Source organism: Sprattus sprattus, assembly GCF_963457725.1.
Source record: "Sprattus sprattus genome assembly, chromosome: 14".
NCBI lineage: Eukaryota > Metazoa > Chordata > Actinopteri > Clupeiformes > Clupeidae > Sprattus > Sprattus sprattus.
Genome location: NC_137912.1, coordinates 21,345,794 through 21,365,600, shown reverse-complemented (window position 1 = coordinate 21,365,600; position 19,807 = coordinate 21,345,794). Strand labels below are relative to the sequence as shown.

General features: G+C 43.4%; 1 protein-coding gene and 1 pseudogene across 2 annotated transcripts in view; both read left to right on the top strand.

Annotated features, from left to right (window-relative positions):
• The first annotated feature begins 148 nt into the window (after positions 1 to 148).
• LOC308375561 (peroxisomal succinyl-coenzyme A thioesterase-like) lies at positions 149 to 10,224 on the top strand (annotated as a pseudogene). Its single transcript has 11 exons — positions 149 to 169; positions 355 to 598; positions 2,866 to 2,965; positions 3,033 to 3,227; positions 3,676 to 3,839; positions 4,064 to 4,183; positions 4,512 to 4,585; positions 4,970 to 5,063; positions 9,299 to 9,379; positions 9,805 to 9,946; positions 10,100 to 10,224. The product of its transcript is annotated as a peroxisomal succinyl-coenzyme A thioesterase-like (transcript).
• A 571-nt stretch (positions 10,225 to 10,795) lies between these two features.
• Positions 10,796 to 19,807, top strand: part of LOC308375560 (peroxisomal succinyl-coenzyme A thioesterase-like) — a gene marked incomplete at both ends in the record, with an annotated part of 10,588 nt that continues 1,576 nt past the window's right edge. The window contains 7 exons of the mRNA XM_080851725.1: positions 10,796 to 10,813; positions 11,331 to 11,574; positions 12,001 to 12,100; positions 12,282 to 12,472; positions 18,632 to 18,795; positions 18,893 to 19,012; positions 19,316 to 19,383. Of these exons, the coding sequence (XP_080707851.1) occupies positions 10,796 to 10,813; positions 11,331 to 11,574; positions 12,001 to 12,100; positions 12,282 to 12,472; positions 18,632 to 18,795; positions 18,893 to 19,012; positions 19,316 to 19,383 (905 nt within the window). The remainder of the gene's footprint in view (positions 10,814 to 11,330; positions 11,575 to 12,000; positions 12,101 to 12,281; positions 12,473 to 18,631; positions 18,796 to 18,892; positions 19,013 to 19,315; positions 19,384 to 19,807) is intronic.

Sequence of the window (19,807 nt, the reverse complement as noted above, 5' to 3'; positions counted from 1 at the left end):
GCCGTGCAAGTAACAATGAAATTAGATTTTCAGTTGAATTGTGTTTGATTCTACAACACTCAAATCATGAAAATGCCAGCAGCTGTTACATTTTTTCAAAAAGGCTGGTTCTGCTCTTGAGACCCACGAGTTGGTTGAGGAGAGAAGAATGTTGCACAAGCTGCTCAACGTAATGACCAACACTACACACACACACACACACACACACACACACACACACCCTGGAATTGTTAAATTTAGACTCCATGTGTATTGCAATACTAGGATGCACTTTCACTTGAGTCCTGGCGTCACTTGTGTAGGACCGAAGACTTTGAAGTCAGGTAAAAGTTACAGAATGTCATTTTATTCCAGAGTAGCCCAAAGATAAATGTTTCTGGTGATGTCAGTCCTTGTAGGTCGGCGAGCTCAATGGCTGTGTGTCCGGTGTTGTTGGTGCAACCTACTCGGGCACTAGTGGACGAGAAGTTTCAGATAGTTGTGAGAAATCTACTCCCAAAACAAGAGGTGACGGTCCATGCTTTACATCACTCCGAGGATAAAGACTGCTGGGAGGCGTTTGGCCATTATATCAGCGACGAAAATGGAACAGTTACAGGTAACCAGCACTGGGAAGCTACTTTGAAAACATAGCTCTGCAAGCTACCGATAACTTCTGACTTTTGGCAACTAGTTTTGGTACCATCCTTAAATTAATTTGTGATACGAAACTATAACAAAATATGACACAAAAACGACACATGCCAGCAATTTGAGTTTTTTTTTTTAAGAAAGTGCCTACTACATAAAACCCAGATCATAAAATAAAATACCCCACTATTCATGGGAAGTGCAAAGAATGTCAGCTTTGGTGTTACAATGTCCATCATTCAGACCGCTGCATTTCAGAAACTAGAATCCAGGTGGGGATATTGCACCAAGAAGGATTTCTCAGTTAGCCAGGTCACTTCTAAAAAAGCATGCAACAACTTCTCTGAACATCTGTTAATAAATAGCAATAATGCTCATAATCAATACATTTGACTCATTAACATCTTATATATTAAAGCTTAGTTTTACAAATGCAGATAAAAAAATATTAAAACTATCTCATCTGTGCTTTTCTTAAGGCCATAATGACGAGGAATGTTCAAATCTGGATTTGACTACAACTGAAACAGTTTGAAAAAATATGGGCCTATTGTACTCGTCTATTTTGTAACATCTAACTTGGTTTGTCTTTACAACTAAAACAGTCTTCAACTTGCACATTTTGACATTATGAACAGCTTGGACACTGGTCTAAATAACGGGCCCATCTTTTACCAGTAAAAGCATAATCTCTTGTTTATATGAGCTCTGAGCAACCTTTACCACATGCACTACACAAAGGTCAAGTGTGCGGTGGTGACTGCATAATGAATTCATTGCCTGGGCTGGTCAAAGGGTTTCAGTAGAGAAGCTGGGGTGTGTTTTGGTTTGCCTTTGCATCAGTGAAAGTCCTCTCTATGGCTGTTACAAACCAGGCACTCTGATACGTAACACAATGACGAACAGTCAAGTGGGACTCGTGTCTAGGGGTTTTATTTATAAGCGCGGATAACAAACAAAGAGAATTCAACAACTGGAGGTCACAACAGTAAACGAAGGCCCGAAAAACGTGACGGCACGCAGCAGGGAGAGACCCTTCCGGACTGCCACTCCGGCTTAAGATCCCTCTGGCTCCGCCCGCAATCACCAGCTGCACCTGCACGCAATAACGGGGAACACAAAAAACACAGCAAACGAGAAACACAAAGAACCACGACCCCTAGAGGCAGTAGGAGGGCGTAACAATGGCAGAGGTGGTGAAGACACACACACTCTGAAATCCACCTCTGCATTTAACCCATTCAGGGAAGTGACACACACACAGTGAAGTGAGGTTACACACTAACCCGGAGCAGTGAGCTGCCTTTGGCGGCGCCCGGGGAGCAGTGATCGGGGTTCGGTGCCTTGCTCAAGGGCACTTCAGCCGTGGATGTGGGCATGGGAGGTAGCTTGCTATTCTTCAACTTCCTGGGTGTCCACATCTCTCTTGGACCCTCAACACCTCATCCCTAGTCAAGAAGGCACACCAGCGTCTCTTTTTCCTGAGGAGACTGAAGAAAATCCATCTGTCTCCTCAGATTCTGGAGAATTTCTACCGCTGTTCCTTTGAGAGCATCCTTGCAAACTGCATTTCAGTATGGTATGGCAGCTCCTCTGTTGCCGGCCGAAAAAGACTGCAGAGGGTGGTGAAAACTGCCCAACGCATCACCGGTTCCTCACTCCCCACCATTGAGTCTGTCCAGAGCAAGAGATGTCTACGGAGGGCAAGCAGCATTGTCAAGGACAGCTCACACCCCAGCCACAGACTGTTTGCTCTCCTCCCCTCTGGGAGGCGATACAGGGTCCTCCGTTCCCGAACCAGCAGGTTCAGGAACAGCTTCATTCCTGCGGCTGTCACCCTACTGAACTCTGCACCACGGTGATAGCCCCCCTCCCCCACACACACCTCCCCCTGTGACTATACTTCCCCCCTCCACCCTGGCTTGACTGCCACACACCCTCTTCCAGCCACTGAACATTTGCACCAGAATGTCTTTTTTTAACTACTGTATATCCCACTAATTACTGTATTAACTGTATTAATTAAGCAATATAGCACGAGTGAGAGAGGGGTAGGTAAGGGTAGGTAAACTGCATTTCGTTGTCTCAGTACTTCTGTGCAATGACAATAAAGTTGAATCTAATCTAATCTAATCTAATACAAGGCATCGACAAGGCATCGTCACGTAAGATTCACCTGTTCTGTTCTGTCTGTGGACCTTGCTGACTTTAAACCCTTTTCCCCTTTTCTTGTAGTCATGGAAGATGCAAGCAGGGGTGGGACCTACACTGGAACTGAACCCATGGGCCTACTGTGGAGCCTGCGGCCAATTCCTGGTAGCAGACACGGGCTCAGGTAGCGTAGCTGTGTATCAGACAGAGTGACTGAATGTCTGGGAGACAATCCTGTCTGCTAAGTTCAGGCTACTGAATATTGCATGTGCATGTGTGTGCGTGTTGTGTGTGTGTGTGTGCGTGTGCGTGTGTGTGCGTAGGTATGTGTGCTGAAGAGGCCGCATTGGCGACAGTTGTCACGGAGAGATGGTACCTGGCGCCAGGTGTGCAGCGTGTGGACATTAGGGAACAAGGGGTCAAAGGCACGCTCTTCATACCACCAGGTACAATCTCTCTCATTCTCACTCTCTCGCACACTCATACACTCACACACTCACACACTTACACACTCACACACTCACACATTCAAACTCTCAACCATATACTCTCACACTCACACTCACACTCACACTCACACTTACACTCACACTCACACTCACACTCACACTCACACTCACACTCACAAACACACTCACACACACTCTGTTTGAATATGATGTTTTGAATATGATTTGTATACATGTGTAGGGAAAAGAGGACCTTTTTTGCCAGTTTTCACATTTTGCAGCTGTTGGTCGCTGTGCAGATTCAACAGTGTAATAATAGGTTTAAAACTGTGTGTGTTTTTGGACTGATTTGTCTCTATAAGGCTTTGTGTGTGCGCATTTCTTACATTTATTTGTATGTGTGTGTGTGTGTGTGTGTGTGTGTGTGTGTGTGTGTGTGTTTCAGGCCCAGGGCCCTTTCCTGCAGTCCTGGACATGTGGGGAGGGGGAGGGGGGCTGGTGGAGTACCGGGCCGCCCTCCTGGCATCACATGGCTATGTTGCTTTGGCGTTGGAATACCTCACTCCGGATAAAAAGCGGACGTTGGATATTGAGACCGGATACTTTGAGGTTTGTGTGTTTTACTGTCTACTTGGGCATAGTCCAACCTGTAATTTTTGGTTTGTGTGTGTGTGTTTTTTGTAGCAAGTTAAGCCATTCGGCACAGCACTGAAATGGCACATGAGTCTACATGCTTTTTTTGTGTGGTGTTGGTGGTGTGTAAGAGTTAGTAACTCTTATCGTGACAAAAGAATTGTCTTTTTAAAAAGTGTTTGTGTGTGTGTGTGTTGTAGATGGCGTATCATATCCTGCAGTCCCTGCCCCAGGTGTCTTCAGATAGAGTGGCTGTGCTTGGTCTGTCCTTCGGGGCGTCAGTCACCCTCACACTCGCAGCATACTCTAAAACCGCCAAGGTATCTTTTTGTTTCTCTTTCTTTCTCTTAAATGCACTCTGTCTCTCACACACACAATGTATTTTCTCCAACACACCCCTCTTAATACAGTCTTTCAGAAGTCCAGTTGTTCAAGAAAGAATGTATACAGTAATCCTTCTTGGGATCCCTAAATGGGGGATTTTAAGGAACTTTTTGTGTAAAAAGTTTGCGTAACACAAGTATGAAGTCATATTTTGAAGTCCGTTGACAAATGAAATATATATTTTCTATGCTTTATATATGCTTTGCAGTCAGTGCTGACAATATACTAAATAAATACTAAAACTGTGAATAATGTCTCTTTCAGCCCCGGTGTTTCAGTGGTAGTCATGTTCACCCTGTCAACAAGACCCTCTATGAGATCTTTCAGCTAATGAACCAGTAAGTACAGTGGGAACTAGTTGGGGGGAACAAATGGCGGATGACGCACCAAATGTGTTTTGTATGAAAGTGTTTTTCTATATTTTTTTTGCTAGAGAAGTTAAGCCAGAGATGTCCTTAAGGGGAAGGCGGCAATCTTAACAGTTTAAGAACATCTCTGGTAAAAATGTGGTCAGCAATTTGACAGCGACATGATTGATGAAGAACCAATCTTGCTTAGCAAAGGCTTAATTAACACACACCCCCAAATCTGCGCCCGCTAAAGTTGTCTTTTCCTGTGTCGTTTGGCACCCTTCAGAATCTGCAATCAAGGCACAGCATCAACCAGATAAACTGCCTGTGTGAAACTCCAGGGGTAAAAGGGGTGTGTGTGTGTGTCCGCAGATACTTTGCCAATTCACGCATTGATGAGAATAATCATGTGATCTGGAGAGACGCCATTCTGCCCATCCCTACTGATCCTGACCTTAAAGTGGATGTAAGTGAGTGTGGGCCTGTGTGTGCATTTGTGCGTGCCTGTGTGCCAGGGACGTGCAGTCAGGGGAGGCAAAAGTCGGCCTTCTTCTACACTTGCTTGTATTGCTAAACTGAAGCAGTTCAAAACTGGACTTGCAGTCCAAACGTGAAATGATTAATAATAGGAGACCAATGGCGGAGCTAAAATGTTTGCTTTAAACGACGGGACAGAAGGTATTGACATTTGCAGTGGAGTGTTTCAAGTTTCCCAACGGGACATATTCATGAAAAAGACAACAGATTTCTACTGAACTGTACACAACAGAGTGGATTACTTTGGTTTCACCTCAAATTGACGGTTAAGAGCTCCAACGAAATGCACCAACTTTAAATTATACCGGTCAGTAGAACATTTTGGTATTGTGTGCTATGTCTGCGGTGTTTAACTGTTTGCTTGTTAATACGTTGTGTAAATAAATATGTAATTGTTTTTTTTTCTAAACTGCGAATTCAAGTGTCCGAGTTGTGTAAAAGGTAATTTAAATTAGCATCCCACCAACATAGTTATATTTTCCCTAGACAAAATGAAATGAGCCATATCATTGGTGGGAGGGCTACATACGCTACCTTGTAACTATTAATATCTTATATCTTAATAACTATTGAGCCGCATAACTACAATAAAAAAAACGATTGTTTAAAACTAATAGTATTAGACAATAAAACATAACGTTTTTTCAGTTCTGGTGAGATGACAATTTTTAAACCATAAGCATATATACAGTACTGTGCAAAAGTTTTAGGCAGGTGTGAAAAAATGCTATGAACTAAGAATGCTTTGAAAAATGTAAACAATAAATGTTTATTTTTTATCCATTTCAGTGGTGGTCCGTCAGGGCCTTCAAGGCCTTCTCTGCTGGCCTAAACATCATCAGAAAATAAATGTAATAAAATAAATTTAATTTTAATATTTTCTTTTCATAAATATGTATTAAATTATTCCCCATAGTCCATTATCTTCATTTCATAGCTTCCAGCGTTGTTAATTTATGTTAGAGCTTTCATCCAATCATATTTCAGCTATCATGTGTTGCTACGCTCCGAGGAATCTTCCCCGAGAACAGAAATCTTCCCTGAGGCCTTCAGAATTCACATTGAAGGCCCGTGTACATCTGATTGGTTATCACAACTGGCTGTTTCAGTTCATTTAAGTTGAATGAACTGAAACAGACAGTTGTGACAACCAATCAGATTTCGAGTTGGCGACACTGGGCCTTCTAGAAGGCCCGGAAGATTTATTTCCTCGCGTTGAACGTGACACGTAAACGTCCTTTGATTGGACACTGAGGCAGACCGGTGCAGTGCTTCAGTGCTCAGTTTAGCTGGCTAATGCGAAAACGACGTACATCGGTTTCAATGCTTATTATGCTAGTTGTTTTAATTGGTAAGACTAAATATAATAACATTAACCAACTCAAATAAACTAGTTTACACCAACTTGATAATTCCAGTTTTTGATACAATTACAACGCCATTTTCAAGACGGAACTTTCAAGAAAAACTGGATATCGTGAGGATGGGAAGTTTAATGAAACTGCTTTGCAGGTGGGACAATGCGATGTTTAGTGGACAAACTTGTTACAGCTCACGGCTACTTTCGGTGGACTTAATAAAATTTTGTAGACTAATCCCTGAAAATCGCCTTTTATTTTAAAGTTGTGACAGTAATATCCAAGCGATCGTAACTGAGAGTTTACTACTCTTAATGTATTGTTAATACGGGTGTATTGATTTTAAATGCTCCGGAAATATTAATAAAGTCTGTTGTACTCGACTATGTTAAGGTGATGCAATGCTCACTTATACTGCCTTTCTGTATAAATATAATGGTTCGAGAGCCATGGCGTCATCATAATGATGGTATTAGGAGGTGGATTCACACAGTTTAACATCGTGTAGGACATCGCTGAAGGCCTAGTCGTGAAATGCACGGACCGCCACTGATCCATTTACATGGTAAGACTGAGCACAGCAACAAGACACAACGTAGTTATACTGCATCAGCAGGGTCTCTCCCAGACAAAGATTTCAAACCAGACAGGGGTTTCAAAATGTGCAGTTCAAGCTCTTTTGAAGAAGACGTTGAGGATCGTAGACGCAGTGATCAGCCAAGGAAACTTAATGCAGCTGATGAAAAACACATCAAGCTTATTTACCTTCGAAATCGGAAGATTTCAAGCAGTGGCATCAGCTCAGAACTGGCAGAAACCAGTGGTACCCAGGTACAGACATTTACTGTCCGGGGAAGTCTGGCCAGAAGTGGTCTTCATGGAAGAGTTGCAGCCAAAAAGCTCTACCCCGACAAGGAAACAAGGCCAAGTGACTGAACTAAGCACGAAAACATAGAAACTGGGGTGCAGAAACATGGCAGAAGGTGCTCTGGACTGATGAGTCAAAATTAGAAATATTTGGCTGTAGAAGAAGGAAGTTTGTTCGCCGAAGGGCTGGAGAGAGGTACAATAATGAGAGTCTGCAGGCAACAGTGAAGCATGGTAGAGGTTCCTTTCCAGTTTGGGGCTGCATTTCTGCAAGTGGAGTTGGAGATTTGGTCAGGATGAATGGTGTCCTCAATGCTGAGAAATACAGGCAGATACTAATCCATCATGCAATACCATCAGGGAGGCGTATGATTGGCACCAAATGTATTCTGCAGCAGGAACATAACCCCAAACATACAGCCAATGTCATTAACAACTATCTTCAGCTTAAAGAAGAACAGAAAGTCCTGCAAGTAATGGTATGACCCCCACAGAGCCCTGATCTCTACATCATCGAGTCTGTCTGGGTTTACATGAAGAGACAGAATAATTTTAGGAAGCCTACATCCACAGAAGATCTGTGGTTAGTTCTCCAAGATGTTTGGAACAATTTACCAGCCGAGTTCCTTCAAAAACTGTGCGCAAGTGTATCTGGAAGAATTGATGCTATTTTGAAGGCAAAGGGTGGTCACACCAAATATTGATTTAATTTAGAATTTTCTTCTGTTCCTTCACTGCATTTTGTTAATTTATGAAGAATTGATGAAAATAAACTGTTAACACTTCCATTTTTGAAAGCATTCTTAGTTTACAGCATTTTTTCACACCTGCCTAAAACTTTTGCACAGTACTGTACATGTATGATGTATACATTTCTATTTTTTTTTAAACAACTAGCAATCGGAATGACAATCACTTCCGGTTTCTGTGCCGCACCAGCTGGGAACCTCACGGCACGGCACTGCTGTGTGCATATGTGTGCGTGCCTGTGTACATGAGTGTGTGTGACAGGGACAGAGAATATCTTTGGATGGGAGTTTGTGTGGTGGTTATTTTGAGTAGGTCAGCAAGGTGAGATTAAGGCCGAATCTCGATTCTTCTCCTTGCCCCTTTTGCTTAGTCTTGTCTTAGTCTTAACCCTAGCACTTGCAAGTGTAAGGGCCAAGGGCTGAGATCTCTACCCTATGAAATGAGACGCCACTCGGTTCGGGTATGTCATGCGTGACTGTATGAGCTATGAAACTAGCATTTAAAAAAAAGTCTAATAAAGAACATGGTTGCAAATACAGTATATATGTATACAACTGTGTAGAGCACGAAACAAGACTGTCGTCATTTTAAAATTAATTATAAGCCAAAAATACTTACATGTAGTGTAAGTATGATAGCTGGCAAGCTACCATATAAGCCAATGGAGTGGTGGTATTCGCGCTAATTGTATCCTAAAACTACCGTTTGAAAGCTTCAGTTAAGACCGACAATACTATGCATCGTTCGAGTAGCACATTTCAGATCAAACCGAGTCATTATAAACATATAAAAAGTTGTGTAGATAGCTTTATTCATGTAAAATATTCCTCGCGTCAAGCAGCCATGTTTTTTTGAAAATTCCCGAGCTGGTTTCGCGGTGTGCTCTGGGATAGCCCTTGGAGGAGTAAGGTAGCTCTCCGATCATCTCAAAAACGAGGGCCATACACCCCTTAAACTTACCCCTTAATCTTGATCAAGTTGGGTATTGAGACACCACTAGCTCTCACATGAACGCGCAATTTCAAGGGTAAGGGGTAAGATAAGGGGTAAGGGGAAGTATTGAGATTGGTCCTAATATTCATTATGAGACATTACTAAGGCAGCATGCTGTGTGTGTGTGTGTGTGTGTGTGTGTGTGTGTGTGTTTTTGCGTGTGCGTGTGCGTGCGTGTGTGTGTGTGTGTGCACAGGTGGGCAAGATAAAGTGTCCTCTGCTGGTTGTGATTGCTCAGTATGATCAGAACTGGGCCACTGTGGAGTCCACTGAAGACGTGAGACCTGCTACTCAATCTCTCTCTCTCTCTCTCTCTGTCCCCTTCTCTCTCTGTGTCTCTCTGCCCCTCTCTCTCTCTGTCCCTTTCTCTCTCTCTCTGTCTCTCTCTCTCGCTCTGTGTGTCTCTCTTTCTCTCTCTTTCTCTCACACACACAGATACATACACAGTGCACACACTCCGTTGCAAATGCATTCTCTCCAACACTCCTCTTTATAAAGTTCAAGAAGGAATGTATTCACTAATGACCAACTGTGGGATATCAACAGTGAAGTGTCATGTTCATGGCTCATGTTCAAGTCAACAGTATGCTGATCAGTAGTCTCTAATAATCCACTAGGACTGTCATCCTGGATTAACAATGAATGTGTGTGTGTGTGTGTGCGTGTGCGTGTGCGTGTGCGTGTGCGTGTGTCTGGACACAGATGGGGCAGATTATGGAGAGGTCTGGAAATCGTCACCTGCTGACGGTGTTGCCATACCCAGACGCAGGTCACTTGATTGAGCCTCCATACACACCACACATCCGGTTCAGTAAATTCATCAATCAGTTCAACTGGGAGAAAGGTACGAACACACACAGACGCATACACACACTCACACTCACACACACTTCAGTAACTTCATCACTTCATCACAACACAGCATAAATTATAAAGGTACACACACACACACACACACGCTACTAGTGTGCCTCCTAACCTGGCAGTTGTGTTGTAGTGCTGATGCTGTGGGGAGGTCAGACTAAGCCTCATGCAGACGCCCAGGAAGACTCATGGGAGAAGATCCTCCTCTTCCTCCAGAAACACCTCTACCAGGATATACCACCAGCGGCCAAGCTCTGAAACTACTCTCTCTCTCACTCACACACACACACACACACACACACACACACACACACACACACACACACACACACACTCTCTACCAGGATGTCAAACACCTCAATCGTAATATGCCACGAAAATCTACCAGTACCAGCTACTATACCCTACAACTACAGACTCCTCTACCAGGCATCACCACCAGATACTGAACCCTACAACTACAGACCCCTCTACCAGGCATCACCACCAGATACTGAACCCTACAACTACAGTCACCTCTACCAGGAATCACCACCAGATACCGAACTCAGGTTTTACCACCAGCATCCACCAGCGCCGAAGTAGATTTTAAATGTTTCCCTAAATCAATTTGCATTAGAAAGTCTAGTTAATTTACATTAAGAGCCTACGGGGTATCTTAAAAAGTATATACAGTATGGCTAGAGTTGGAGAGGCTAGTGGATAAGACATTCAACACGGAATCTGTTACTACTCTTTACCAGAATGAAGACTGATTGCTCTATGAACCACAAGAAACATTCTTTTTACTTGCTGCTCTGAAAGTCTGTGAAAATCTATCCTCGTCAGGATGTCCCAGTCCATAGTTGTAAGGACTATGATAATACATTTAATGGAACATTTTATTTTTTTGAATAAATTAAATAATTTTATTTTCAGTTGAGTGATGCGTGTGTCTGGTTCCATAACCCCCAAATCATGTAAATGTCAGCAGCTGTTCAATTTGTTCAAGAAGGCTGGTTGTGCTCTGGAGCCCCAAGAGTTGGCTGAGGAGAGAAGGATGTAGCACAAGCAGCTCAACATAATGGCCAACACTACACACAACCTACTGGCCAACACAAGACACATACACACACACACACACACACACACACACACACAACCTACTGGCCAACACGACACACACACGCACACAACCAACTGGCCATCACTTCACCCCCCAACACCCACGCACACACACACACGCCCTAAAAATTGTTGAGACTGACATGATTAAACTCCATGTGTATCTCGATACTAGGATGCCCTTTCACTGAGTCTTATTATCACTTGTGTAAGAAGCCTTTGTAACCAGGTAAAAGTTACAGAATGTCATTTTATTCCAGAGTAGCCCAAAGATAAATGTTTCTTCTGATGTCAGTCTTCGCAGGTCGGCGAGCTCAATGGCTGTGTGTCCGGTGTTGTCGGTGCAGCCTATCCGGGCACTGGTGGACGAGAAGTTTCAGATAGTTGTGAGAAATCTACACCCAAAACAAGAGGTGACGGTCCATTCTTTACATCACTCCGAGGATAAGGACTACTGGGAGGCGTTTGGCCATTATATCAGCGACGAAAATGGAACAGTTACAGGTAAGCAGCGCTGGGAAGCTACATTGAAGGCTACCAATTACTTCAGACTGGAAGGAGTTGACAGCAAAGCTACTGAAGGGAGAAATCTAGTTAGGTTAACTAAAGCTACTTAATGGAAACCACTTTGTAAGAAAACAAATCAAATAGACAATGTACACGTGATACGAAATTATAACAAAATATTATACAAAAACGACACATGCCAGCAAGTTGCCACCCATTTGAGTTTATTGCAAAAAGTGCCTACTTGTTCCCAGATCATAAAATAAAGTTCAGTTACAGTACAGAAACTGGGGTGTGTTTTGGTCTGCCTCTGCATCAGCCTGGTTAGTTAATACAATGCATCGACTGGTCACGTTTGATTCACCTGTACTGTTCTGTCTGTGGACCTTGCTGACTTTAAACCCTTTTCCCCTTTTCTTGTAGTCATGGAAGATGCAAGCAGGGGTGGGACCTACACTGGAACTGAACCCATGGGCCTACTGTGGAGCCTGAGGTCCATTCCTGGTAGCAGACACGGGCTCAGGTAGCGTAGCTGTGTATCAGACAGAGTGACTGAATGTCTGGGAGACAATCCTGTCTGCTTAGTACAGTCTTGCGTGTGTGTGCGCGCCTGCGTGTGCGCATGTGTGTGGTCCGTACAGGCTACTGAATTTCATGTGTGTGCGTCTATACAGGCTACTGAATGTCTTTCTGGTTTGTTTTAGGTTGCGAAAGAGGAGCGTTCTGTCTCCAATGGTGGTGAACATATCCGTCTACAAAGGTCACATGAACCAGGGCTTTTCTGAAGAGGCCGCATTGGTGACGGTTGTCACAGAGAGATGGTACCTGGCGCCAGGTGTGCAGCGTGTGGACATTAGGGAACAAGGGGTCAAAGGCACGCTCTTCATACCACCAGGTACAATCTCTCACACTCTCACGGGCTTTGTAGGTTAGACTTGCTGTCACAGTGGGCCGGCCTTGGAAAACTGTAGAGGAAGACAGCTCCTCTGTGTCTCTCTCTGTCCAAGGCTAGTTACTTGTTTACAATGTTTTAGATGTATCCAGGTGGCTCTCAGCTATCTTGACTGCGGTTGGTGTCGACAGAAGCACTTGGTATGGTCCGTCCCACTTGGGCTAGTGCCAGTGTCTTCTTTTGAGGCTGTTGATTAGGACCCAATCTCCTGGCCCAACCCTGGTTTCAGTCTCACAGGTTTCTGCGAGGCAGAGAGAGTTCTGAGAGCATTTTGCTAATTCACATTTTTGCCATCTATTCTTTCAATGTATATTCAATATCTTTATCTGTTTCAGCAAATGGTTTGAAAGCTTAGGCAGTGTAGGTTCTTCCATACATACATACATACATACCTTTACTGTCTTGACAACATGCATGCTTAATTTCACTCTTGGATTCTCAATTTGCTTTTAATAGTTTGGTTCATTCCTGGTGACTGGGGGTTGTATGAACAATGCTGCTATGGCTTGACAATACTTATTTCTTTCGTTTGGATTTAACTCAATAAAATCTTTAACTGAATGATTAAACATCTTTCTCAAAAAATATGAATCGGAAGTAAAAAAATATCTATGCTTACTATCCCCACTTATTGAGGCATGTTTTTACCATGGTTCAATATTGCAGCATATCTTTTAGTATTGCGAGATCTGATTCTTCAATTATGTTCGTGTCAGATGGTTGTTGCAGTCCGGCCTGGTTAGTGGCCTTGTCTGCTTTGTGATTTCCCAATGAAATCGGGTCTTTTGCATGTGTGCGCGAAGCCCAATCAGGGCAATTCGTTCCGCTGCCTGTGCGGACGTAGCGGCTCTACTTTCAAGGTTTTCTCTGCTGTGACTACAGCATAAGCAGTTGCGTTACTGCCATCAAGGTTCTTTTTGCTTGAACCATCAACAAACAATCAACTTCTGGAAAAGGCATATCTCGTTGGTCAGCTCTGGCTTGCATACTTTTTATCTGTCTCTTCTACACAATCATGCACAGACATTACTTGGGCTGCTGGATCTAGCCGTGTGGAATAGTATGCCACTGGTCTTAACTTAAGTCCCCACTCCTGCATTAACACAGATGTCATATAACCTTTATTACAGTCTACAGCTTGTACGAACGGCTTGAGGTGTCATGGATGCGCTAAGACAGCAGAACTGACCATCAGTTGTTTTATCTGTTCAAATGCCTGCTCTCCCTCTTCAGGTTTTTTAATATTATCTCCAGCTGACATAGGCTGAGAAAAAAGTTGACTCTGCAACATTTGTGTTTCCAACATGCAGTTAGGAATCCATTATCGAGGGGACCACAGCTGCTAACTTTGTGGGCTTGTTTCATCTAAAATGTTCTTATCTGGAGGACAGCACAAGATGTTCAACAACAATTGACTTTCCCTCAAACTGTAGCTAAGTTTGAGCTCATGGCCTGTGAAAAAATAGTCTTTTGAGCCAACACCCAGCCCCCACCCATCCTGTCTTAGTCCAATGCATCAGTCTAGGGCAGGGGTACTCAATTAGAAACCCAAAAGGTCCACTCGCCAAATTTCCATTCAGTCCAGGGTCCGGAACAGTGACTGTCAAAATCCAAAAACATAACTCCAACAAAAACGTGCAAACTATGCACAAAAGGTAAGTAAGTAAGTAAGCTTTATTTATAGAGCACATTTATATACAGCATAAACTGACCAAAGTGCTTTACAATGACACTAAAAGGCAAATAATACAGTACAACAATAATACAATAACAGGACACCCCACATAGGCAAGAACAGGGGGTTAACAGTTCAGGGGGAAAGGAAGGCCAGGGAGTAAAGGTGGGTTTTTAGCCTAGACTTGAAGGCAGAAATAGAGGGGGCGGATCTAATGTCCTGAGGGAGCTGGTTCCACAGACGTGGAGCGGCGACAGCAAAGGCCCTGTCTCCTTTCTGATTGAGCCGTGAGCGTGGCACATGCAGAAACCCTTTGGTAGAGGATCTGAGGGACCTTTGGACTGAATGTGGCTGTACAAGGTCAGTGATGTAGGCTGGGGCCAGCCCATTGAGTGCCTTAAAAACAAATAATAAAACTTTAAACTGTATCCTAAAATGAATGGGGAGCCAGTGCAAGGAGGCCAGAATGGGGGTGATGTGCTCACACCTCTTGGTGCCAGTTAAAAGACGTGCAGCTGCATTTTGGACCAGCTGTAGACGTCTGAGTGAGGAGTGGGGGAGGCCGAGGTAGAGGGAATTGCAATAATCCAGCCGTGATGTTATAAAGGCATGAATTACTATCTCCAGGTCTTTATGAGATAGAGTGATTTCCCGCCTCAAAACCTTCCTAAGTTGGTAAAAACTAGTTTTGACCACATTACTAATCTGTTTGTCAAGACAGAGTTCAGAGTCAAGGATGACACCCAGGTTTCTGGCAAAGGGTGTAACAAATGAGGTAGTGAGGTAACCTAAATTATTTAGAGTAGTGCATCTTGCCTTGGGGGGGCCAAAAATGATGACTTCTGTCTTGTCACCATTTAACTGGAGGAAGTTGTTGGACATCCAGTTTCTAATGTCTTCAAGACAGACCAGGAGAGATTGGATGGAGTCCCTAGATTTTAATGGCAGGTAAAGCTGTGAATCATCTGCATAGAGGTGAAAAGAGATGTTATGCTTTCTTATAATGTCACCCAGTGGGAGCATATACAGGCTGAATAGTATGGGACCCAGTATGGACCCCTGAGTGACCCCATAAGAGACAGGGGCAGATGATGAAGAGAACTGGCCTATAGAGACAGAGAAAGTCCTATGTTTAAGGTAAGAGCTAAACCAAAGTAATGCAGTCTCCCTGATACCCACCTGCTGGTCCAGGCGGGTGAGGAGGATGTTGTGATCTACAGTGTCGAAAGCAGCACTAAGGTCAAGTAATATCAAGATGGCATTATCACCAGAATCCAAAGTGAGGAGCAGATCATTAGTTACTTTAAGCAGGGCAGTTTCTGTGCTGTGAAGGGATCTAAAACCTGATTGAAAGGGTTCTAGTATGTGGTGGGTGGTCAGAAAGGGAGTCAACTGTGACAAAACAGCTTTCTCTAAAACTTTAGAAAAAAAAGGAAGCTTAGAGATGGGGCGGTAATTTTTAAGGCATTCAGCATCAAGGTTGTGTTTTTTAAGCAAGGGTTGGACAACCGCATGCTTAAAACATGTAGGGACAGTGCCGGATGTGAGGCATGAGTTTAGAAATACCTGAATAGAGGGGCCAACTGCATCAAAAACATCCTTTATGATAGAAGAGGGAATGGCATCATGGGGGGGATGCAGTGGGTTTCATGTGCAATACTAAATCCTGCAGTTCAATGAGAGAAATGGCCTGAGGTGATGTGGTCTGGCCATATTTGTGTGAAATGTGACACTTTTTTGCGGTTTAAACTTGGGCATAAAGGGTGTGAAGGTGTGTAAGTGTGTGTAAGTGTTCATTAGTGAGTATGCTCCTGTATTTGTTTTTCTCCATATTCGTGGTTGAAAAGGCAGACTCACAACAGTATGTTGAGGTATGCACAATCTTGTTGTGTGGCTGATCTCACTATTACACTGCATGTTGCTTGGTATGATTGCAGATGGTTTATTTTTCTGGCCCTTACCACAGAGTTCTGCGAGTATTTTAGTTCAAAATGTGCTTGCTTTGTTTCATTGGTTTTCTAGCCACCATTAAAGTAAGCGTCACTCTGTTTGGCGCAGCCGATAATGCAAAAACATTTGAAAAATCTATGTTTACAATTTCTTTTCTCCGTTCCTATCACGTTGTGGGCAGCTTCGGGACCAGTGTCCAGCTTTCCCACAAACAAAGAAACAAAACCATGTTTATCAATTTTTCCATTTGTTATCTTATTACCACAGCATTTTGCTTCGAAGGATCAAAAGCTCTAGTAGCCCATGTTATCAAATGTTTTTTAACAAAGCCGCTAATTTCATGAATGTATTATTTATTTTTAACTGCATGGCGTAAGGCCCATCATCACCCCACGGGGCTGGTTCTAGCGGTTCACTGTGATCCTTGAATACTTTTATCACTCATTCTAGGTATTCATGGACTGTTTTCCCATGTTATTCTTCTTTTACACATAGCCTGATATTCGAGAGAAGTCTCTTATGTGGTAGACATTTTAAACCACCTCTCATAGTCATGATCATGTAAGTCTTCTGATTTGGATGCACTGAATCTTAGCAATTTAATTTATTTATCTTAATAACTCTCACTGATCTCGACACCTTTTAAATTAACCTTATCTATTACCTTTGTCTGATCTCCACACTAGGGTTTGTTCTTGAGATCACAATGCTGAGTCAACTCGGGCCCAACCAGAGGTCCTCCGTCTCACTCGTTTTGTGAGGAGGTTGAGGCCATGGAATTACTCTGGGGTGATCAGTCCCCAACTGGTTACGGGTCAAGGCACCTGAGTAATGCAAGATCAGTTTTATAATTAGATATAAGCCATTTCTGTTTTTTTCCCCCACCCAGTGTAATCCACCTCATAACCATCAATTTCACACACACACACACACACCTCCGCTACAGCCTGTCCCATTCTCTCGCTTGTTTTCCCGTTGATGGCTGGCAAACAACAATCTGATAAGGTTTGGGTCACTTGTGGCACATATTATTCACTCAGGGTGAACAAAATGAGCTGAAACGGGGAAAAAAACGTAATTCACTTAAATGTGAAACAGAAACTGCAATCCTTTGAAACGGAAAATCATTGGCCCTATTTGTCTCATAATGAAACCAGAATTTACCTCAGCGTATACCCTTCACTATGTTTACCCTCCAGAGGCCTACCAGAGGACCGGAGATAGATCTCCTAGAATATATCCCTGAAAATGTGTTCCCACCTAGCCAGGCGAAGAAGAATTCATATATCCTCAGCGCTATTAACCAAAAGAACCCTTAGTTTACACACAGAGATAAACAATATACTCACACACAGCTCGGGGTCCAACTCCCCAGTCCTGGTCGATTCCGTCACCCTCGGCTCTCCTCGCTGGCAGGCCCTGGCCTCCTTCCAATTCAAGGCAAAGGTCTTTAGAAAAAGGAGTCTCGTACTCCCTGTAAGGTTTAATAATAACTCAACTCAACTGAACTCTAGTCAGTAATAATAACTCAACTCAACTGAACTCTAGTCAGTAATAATAACTCAACTCAACTCAACTCTAGTCATGATGATTAGCCCAGCACGAAGAGTCGATCAGGTTGTTGGAATCCTGGACGAGCCCCCAATAATGATAGGTGAAAATTCACTCAAGTTACCTTGGGACTCCAGAGTTGCATATAAGTATATTTTTGAAACAACAATAACAAGCTCGTTGGGATCACCCACGTCCCAGCGGGTCGGAAAGAAGCACGGGCTCTCTCGCAGAGAGAGAGGGAGCCCGGGCTTACTCCCAGACTGCAGCAGACGAGAGAGAGGCAATATTAAACACATCAAGGTTTATATAGATATAAGTTTAGCATTCTCTTGCGCCAAAACAATTTTTTCAGCAGGGATAGCCACGTGGTGGGTCTTTGACGTCCGAGGCTCCATGTCTTGCAAGGATGTCAGGTTTGCACAGGGTCGAAAGAAGCACAGTTCGAACCTTCTTATCACCTCTGGTCCAAACATGCTCTTGCACTTGAAGGCACTTGTTTAATATATTCTGCACTCATTGACAGTGTTTTGAAATGATCTCCATCACACACTCACACTCTCACTCATACTCACACTCTCACTCACACTCTCACTCTCACTCTCACTCACACTCACTCACACACTCTTACACACACACACACTCACTCAATCACACACTCACATTCACACTCACACACACTTTGTTTGAATATGATGTTTAGAATATGATTATTTATTTATTTGAATAACTACAGCAGTTACTTCCTGCAGTTGTAGGCCGCTGTGCGGATTCGACAGTGCAAAAATAGGTTTAAAACAGTGTGTGTGTTAGTCTGGCCTGTCTCTACATGTGTCGGCTTTATGTCTGCATACTTCTTACATTTATTCGTGTGTGTGTGTGTGTGTGTGTGTGTGTGTGTGTGTGTGTGTGTGTGTGTGTTTCAGGCCCGGGGCCCTTTCCTGCAGTCCTGGACATGTGGGGGGGGAGAGAGAGGTTGGTGGAGTACCGGGCTGCCCTCCTGGCATCACATGGCTTTGTTGCTTTGGCATTGCAATACCTCTCTATGAAGGAGGAGCGGACGTTTGATATTGAGACCGGATACTTTGAGGTGTGTGTGTGGGGGGGGGGGAGGGGTGTAAGAGTTAGTTACTCTTATCGTGACAAAATATTGGGTCCTTTAAAAAAAGTGTGTGTGTGTGTTGTAGATGGCGTATCATATCCTGCAGTCCCTGCCTCAGGTGTCTTCAGATAGAGTGGCTGTGCTTGGCCTGTCCTTTGGGGCGTTAGTCACCCTCACACTAGCAGCATACTCTAAAACCGCCAAGGTATCCTGTCTGTTTCTCTTATTAAATGCACTCTGTCTCTCACACAGACAATGTATTTTCTCACTCCCCTTATAAAATACAGTCTTTCAGAAGTACAGTTGTTCAAGAAATATCGTTACAGTAATCCCTCGTGGGATCCCCAATTGTCAGAATTTAAGGAACGGTTTGTGTAGAAAGTCATATTTTTAAGTCTGTTGACAAATGAACGGTGAAATATATATTTTTCAAACTTGTTTTGCTGTCAGTGCTGACAATAAATACTAAATAAATAAATACTAAAACTGTGACTAATGTCTCTTTCAGCCCCGATGCTGTGTGTGTATCAGTGGTAGTCATGTTCACCCTGTCAACAAGACCCTCTTTGAGTTCCAGTAAGTACAGTGGGAACTAGTTGGGGGGAAAAACGGTGGATGACAGAACAAACATGTTTGTATAAAAGTCTCTTTTTTAGTTTTTTTGCTAGTGAAGTTAAGCTAGACATGTTACTGAGGGGAAGGTGGCAATTATAACGGTTTTAGAACATCTCTGGTAAAAATGTGGTCAGCAATTTGACAGTGACATGATTGGTTGGATCAATCTCGCTTAGCAAAGGCTTTATAAACACCCCCCCCCCCCCCCCAGTGGACCAATCCCAGTTGTTGCAGTCTGCGTGACCACAACGTATAGTTCCATTTCTAGGGAGGTGTGCGTTAGCCACTGCAGTCGCTACGGCTGTCTTTTCCTGTGTTGTTTGGTACCCTTCAGAAACTGTGCAATCAAAGCACAGCATCAACCAGATAAACTGCCTGTGTGAAA